The 6,531-nt window shown below is 34.8% G+C and overlaps 1 protein-coding gene across 1 annotated transcript; it reads left to right on the forward strand.

Annotated features, from left to right (window-relative positions):
• The first annotated feature begins 497 nt into the window (after positions 1-497).
• LOC110715485 (ATP-dependent 6-phosphofructokinase 3-like) lies at positions 498-6,419 on the forward strand. Its single transcript, XM_021894066.1, has 13 exons — positions 498-1,300; positions 2,011-2,057; positions 2,164-2,203; positions 2,621-2,683; positions 2,789-2,926; positions 3,203-3,361; positions 3,441-3,494; positions 3,588-3,656; positions 3,761-3,890; positions 4,511-4,776; positions 5,178-5,223; positions 5,331-5,485; positions 5,880-6,419. The coding sequence occupies exons 1-13, from the start codon at positions 1,118-1,120 to the stop codon at positions 6,015-6,017; spliced, it is 1,488 nt and encodes a 495-aa protein (XP_021749758.1). The 5' UTR covers positions 498-1,117; the 3' UTR covers positions 6,018-6,419.
• Positions 6,420-6,531: the final 112 nt, after the last annotated feature.

The following is a 6,531-nucleotide window of genomic DNA, read 5'->3' on the forward strand; positions in this document are numbered from 1 at the left end:
TTTCCGTTTCTATTAGTTTGGTATGAGCTATAAGTAACAAATACCGTTTCCAAAGGGTAACAAAATCCCCCAAATTGTTACCCTTATCCAACTAGTGGAAACAAAATGTGTTTCCCTCCTCAATCATAAACTGCTCAATTTGTTTCCATTTTATAAAGATACCAAACATATATCAAATGTAACGTGTATCATTACCCTTTCCCTTACTTATATAAATCCTTTCCCTTCCGTTTACTAAATTTATACCAAACGCCCTCTCAATGTATAAGAACATACCCTACATTTATTAGGAATTTGGGAGACATCCTAATCTATCTCTATACACTCGAGTGCTAGACTAACTTAACTGGAAAAGATGCCGCTGTGCCGGGTTGGTTTTTATGTACACCATAGTCCGTACTGGATAACTCATCCCATGAGACATGATCCCACCCCATGTTTATTTATTCTTGTTAGGAGGCGTTTGGTTCGTAGAGTGGTATAGGTTTGGAATCAGGAATAAGGTTAAGGTGGTATTGGGTTGGAACTTGATATTTAATACCATGTGTTTGGTTAAATTCTGGAATGAAATATCATCCCCTTAATTTCATGTATTTGATACCTAAGGGAATGGAATGAGCCAAACCCACCCCCCAAGGTTTCTAAACCCCATACCTTATGGGTTTGAGGTATGGGTTTAAAAATCATATTTTTGACAACCAAACATATAGTATGAGTTTTTATTATTCTAAACTCATACCTCATGCCTATAATCCGCGAACCAAACACCCCATCAAATAATCCAAATGAAAAAAAAATAAAAAAAATGAAAAACCAAGTGTCAAAAAGACCAAAACCGTTTGTGCTCCCCTGGTTTATTTGAGTCACCTTTATTCCTCCCCTTTCTTCTCTCTTACTTCTTCTTCCTCTTCTTCTTCTACTACCAAACTTCACATACATCACTCTTCCTTTTCTCCACCCTTCTCATTTCTCCGGCACACCGCTTTCTCTCTCCTCACCACCACCCGCCACCTGTCCACCTTCTCCACCGTCTGATCTTCCCTTACTCTGCACCTTACTGTACTAGATCAAATCCCAATCACAATCACACTTCCAATTTCTTGGGTTTTTCTATGCTATGGAATCCTCCAATACTTCCGGTGCACCCTCAAATCCCACCGTTGGATCTTCCAACAATGGCGTGATTAGTTTCGACGGCTGTGATTCTTCGACACATCTCATGCCCAAGATTGTTCAAGGACAGTGTGGGTTTGTTCTTGAAGATGTTCCTCATTTGTGTGATTACCTCTCTAATCTCCCTGTAATTACCTTCTCTTTCTTTTTATTTATTTATTTAATTTTAATTTTAATTATTAATAATTATTATTATTAACTCATTGCATATTTTTTGTTTAATTTTTGTTAATAAATAATACTCCGTAATTTGTTTCAAAAAAATAAAAATAAAAATAATACTCCGTAATTTGTTTTTGCTAAATATGGGGGTCCGGATATTTTGCAAATGGGTCCAATCCATTATTACTAAAAAGTCAATGCAAAAAGTTGTATTATGAATTATGGACATTTAATGTTATACTAGGTTTAATTTTTGTTGTATGTCGTTTTCAAGAAAAAGGATGATATTGGACAATTTTGTTGGAATAATTTTAAGTATTTTCAATTTATCAATTTAGCATATTGTTACATAGCTAATATTATTGGTAATATTTGATCAAATATGCATACATTTGTTTTGTGAAAAAAATTATATAAGCTACAATTATTATAGAAATTAAATTCGCCGAGTTTATTATTGTTTTGGGTAGTTAATGAACTCTGTATAATTTTGCTATGAAAACTTAAGTGTGTATTATTATTTTGGAATTCTTTAGTGGTTGTTATGGAGTAGTAGTATGTTTTCGCTACAAAAATCAAAAGGAGGGAGCAATTTATTTTAGTGAGTGCAATATACTAGTACGTATTATTTGGTTTTTGTTGATTTTGTGACAATTTGATGGTTGGGTTTTGCAGACCTATCATAATCCGTTGCAAGACAATCCCTCATATTCTGTTGTCAAGTAAAGTTTTCTAAGCATAACTTGTTTATTTCATTTTGTAAATGTGATTTTTGAACATGCTATGGTTTTTGGTAATTTGCTAAATTTTAATTTTTCTTGTTTATAGGCGGCATTTCGTAAATGAAGAAGATACAGTCGCTCAGACGGTAATGGATTATACCCTCTTTTTGTTGCTTGAATTGTATAATGTAGTGAATGATTAGTACCATTTATGTTGTTGAATTTGAAGAATGCATATTATTCTTATATATTTTTTATTGGATTGTGAGAAACTTATCTTTGTAGTCTAATGTACATTTGATTTAGATGGCTGTTTTTTTTTTTTTTTGAAAATATTAAATTCCAAATAATTTGAGAATTGACATCTGCCAAACCTATTTTGTAGAAATTGTTGAAAAATAGGAAAGGAAATTCGAACTTAATCTGATGAAATTTTAGTCTCCCTAAATATTATAAATGTAATTTGGAATAAAATAATTCCTAATACATTCTGATATAGTTGAATCATGTCTGAAATGATCCGTGTTTCTGAATTTTGATGGTTTTTTTTTTTTTTTTTTTAGATTGTTGTTCATGAAGATAGTCCAAGAGGGATACATTTTAGGCGTGCTGGACCTCAGCAGAGGGTAATGAACATTTCCTGTTCTCCTGGTTTATATTTTGTTTTATATAATCTGTTCTTTATTGGTGTTGTTTTCTAATTATGTATTTTGAACTTTGTTGTGTCACAGGTGTATTTTGAAGCTGATGAAGTGCAAGCTTGCATTGTGACATGTGGTGGTCTATGTCCTGGTTTGAACACAGTTGTCCGAGAATTAGTATGTGGTTTATACCATATGTATGGCATCACTAGAGTACTTGGTATTGAGGTAAGTCCTCATGTTTTATAATTTTTCATCTCCCTTTAATAAAAGTGCTGCGATTCCACTAAAAATAGTTCCTAGCCCTTTCTGAGAAATGAGGTTCTGTTTAAATATGCAATAATATATCTAATTCAATGTTCACTGTATGTTTTCTGTTTCTGAGAATGTCTTAGGATTTTTTCATTAATTAGTTCTAACAATTTCTGATGCACGCAAGTTCAGAGTCATATTTGATCGCGAATTGGACTTTTGTCTTACATGAGTGTTTTTTGATGCATGCAGGGAGGCTATAGAGGTTTCTATGCTCGAAATACTGTATCATTAACTCCCAAATCTGTAAACGACATCCACAAACGTGGTGGAACAGTCCTTGGTACTTCACGAGGAGGCCATGATACCATAAAGATAGTTGACAGCATAGAGGATCGAGGGATTAATCAGGTACACACTAGTACATACTTCACAATGTAGCATGTTTCGTACCTTTAATGATATGAGATTTGTTACTTCTCTGTTACAGGTATACATAATTGGAGGTGATGGTACTCAAAGAGGGGCATCTGTGATTTATGAGGTATAGCAATTTGTCAATATCTGCTTTTTAAAGCTCACAGACTTATGGACAGCAACTCTCATTGCTCTTAGCTCTTCTGATCAAATCTTTCAGGAAGTCAGAAGACGAGGACTAAAAGTTTCTGTTATTGGGATTCCCAAGACCATAGACAATGATATTCCGGTATTTACATATTTCATTCTTTTGTTGTGTGCTTGGAAGTGTGTTTTCTATTTAAAATTTTAGATTCAGCTGCGAGAGTTGCTGACTTTCATTCATCATTTCAGGTTATAGACAAGTCCTTTGGTTTTGACACTGCTGTGGAGGAGGCGCAAAGAGCAATTGATGCAGCACATGTGGAAGCTATGAGTGCGGAACATGGTGTGGGTGTTGTTAAGCTAATGGGGCGTGATTGTGGTAAATTTCTGGCTTCCCTATCTTACTGACTAATGACAAATGAACATTTTATATTTCACTAGTTTATGTTGATTTACTTTATTGTTGGGTGGGCTGATAAGAATTGCCCAGGCCTTCTTCAATTAGAAGATTTAGATCAAGGTCATGAGAGACCTTTAAAAGAGTTAAGAGTATATATAATGTAAATGCTATGTTTAAGATATTCACCTCCCCAAATTTCAATTAAGTTTCAAATAAATATTTATGCATCTTGGTAACTTTGGAAAGCTTGGAACCTACCCCTGTTCATATTTTCGTCTTTTTACCAATTCAAATACGAGTAGTTAATAGCTTGGTTAGTATTTTTAGAAGGGGTGGATGTTGACTTTCTTAAGTCGTGACTAACTATTGTGCAGAATCTACATAAGTATATTGGTTGCCTCTAGATTTTCTTCCATAAAAAGTACCAAGCAAGGCTGTATCTATATTCTTATATGCTGCTGGTGGATAGGAACGAGTATTGACATAATGACGATAGTGTGACTGTTATGTCAGTAACTAATTTTAGATTGTTGGGCAGTTCTTTTACTCAATTATTCTGTTACTCTACAATTAAACACGGATTTGATCAACTTGTGCAGGATTTATAGCTCTGTATGCAACTCTTGCCAGCCGAGATGTGGACTGTTGCTTGATCCCAGAATCACCATTTTATCTTGAAGGACCTGGTGGACTCTTTGAATATATGGAGAAAAGGCTCAAAGAAAATGGGCATATGGTCATTGTCATAGCTGAGGGTGCAGGACAGAATCTTCTTTCAGAATGCATGCCTAATACGGATGCAAAGGATGCCTCAGGGAACAAGCTGTACCAAGATGTTGGATTCTGGATATCACAGAAAATAAAGGTTGGCATTGTTGATTATAGTATCTTAACTCTTTGGGATGTATAGGTGCGTGATTATAGGCTACATTATCTCATAGCTCGCTGATTTGTCTTGGTCTTGCAATCATGTTATTAGCTACTTTTTGCGCGTCATAATGATTTATTTGCAATTATGAAGATTCAAATTTTTGAAATGACTTTTTCATATGTTACCTGCATTGAGAATATATGTCCAGAAGGCTAGAGGATTTTCTTTTAAGACATGGGTCTGTTATCATTCCCATATAGCCTAGGCTTGCTTGTTCTCAATTTTGTTTTCTTTATCTTCGCTGTTGACCACAAACTTTGGTCTGATTCTTTGTGTCACAATCAAAATTTTTCTATGTAAGGAATTATAATTTTTTTTTGTTGTTGTTATTGTAGGATCATTTCAAGCAGATCGATTGGGTGATAAATCTCAAATACATTGGTTTGTTCTCAAATCCTCTCTGAACCCTTACCTCCCCTAGAAGGGCCAGAACTCTGCCTGATTGCTATACTGACTCTTTCATTTGACTGTTATGCTCTCTTTGGCAGATCCCACGTATATGATCCGTGCAGTTCCTGCAAATGCTTCAGATAATGTTTACTGTACACTACTTGCACAGAGTGCAGTTCATGGTGCAATGGCAGGGTTCACAGGGTTCACTGTTGGGCCAGTTAACAGTCGACATGCCTACATACCGTTCCAGGTATTGCCATTTATCTGTTAATGTTTTGATCAAAGCATTGTTGTTGTTGCACCTAATTACGGTACATTTTCATTATAAAAATACTAAGGAGTACGTATTTTTTTTGGTATAAGTTCTAGAATGCACCCCTTACTGTCCTCATTAATTATATGTTAAAGTATACTCGTCTGAATGCCTTCTACATTTTTTGTGATAATTTAATATAATAATATATATTGATTGTACAATTGTCTTCCTAGAGAGTAAGGTAATTTGGCACTTTTAAGTAGTAGGATACAAATTTCACATGCCATTGGTGATGTCTGGGTAATTGAAGCATATATGTGCTTTGTGAAATTCCAATATACCTGATGGTTTTCTTACCTCTGATTTATATCTCGGCCTTCTTTTGCAGCGAATTACCGAGAAGCAAAACAAGGTTATAATAACTGACAGGATGTGGGCTAGGCTCTTGTCCTCCACCAACCAGCCAAGTTTTTTGGACCCTGAGACCATTGAAGGATTGAAGAAAGAAGAGCACAAGCAGACATAATAGCTTGAGTAAGAGAAGCTGATGAATTTCCTCAAAGCGAAGAGACTACGTTTTCTGTACATTTCAATATGCCTTGATATCCTGTAAAACATATACCATGAGAGGGTTGTTGAGGATTTTAACTTTTTATGCAATCACTGAGAAAGATCTAAATGAAATCTTGATTGGATGGCGGAAGCTATGACTGTGCTAACACTTCACCATTGGGATTCCTCAAATTTTGAAAACTGCATCAGTCAGTGAGATGTTTTATGTAAACAATTTTGTTTCTGATAATTTTTTTTTAAATAGGTGATTTGTTCTTTGAGATGGCCTTGTATAAAATTGAGACAGTTCCAGTTGTGCTTTGCAGATTCTTTTTAACCCATAATTTGTTCATAGTGCCAACTTTTGCATAAAAAATATGGAATTTTTACATATATGCCCCTTATTCACTCCTTGCCTGTGCCAACTGTTGAACAAGCATTGAAATTTTACACTGCATTATTCCTTGAGCCTTTCAGTGTGTAATATC

This window comes from Chenopodium quinoa, unplaced genomic scaffold (genome assembly GCF_001683475.1).
Source record: "Chenopodium quinoa cultivar QQ74 unplaced genomic scaffold, ASM168347v1, whole genome shotgun sequence".
Taxonomy (NCBI): Eukaryota; Viridiplantae; Streptophyta; class Magnoliopsida; order Caryophyllales; family Amaranthaceae; genus Chenopodium; species Chenopodium quinoa.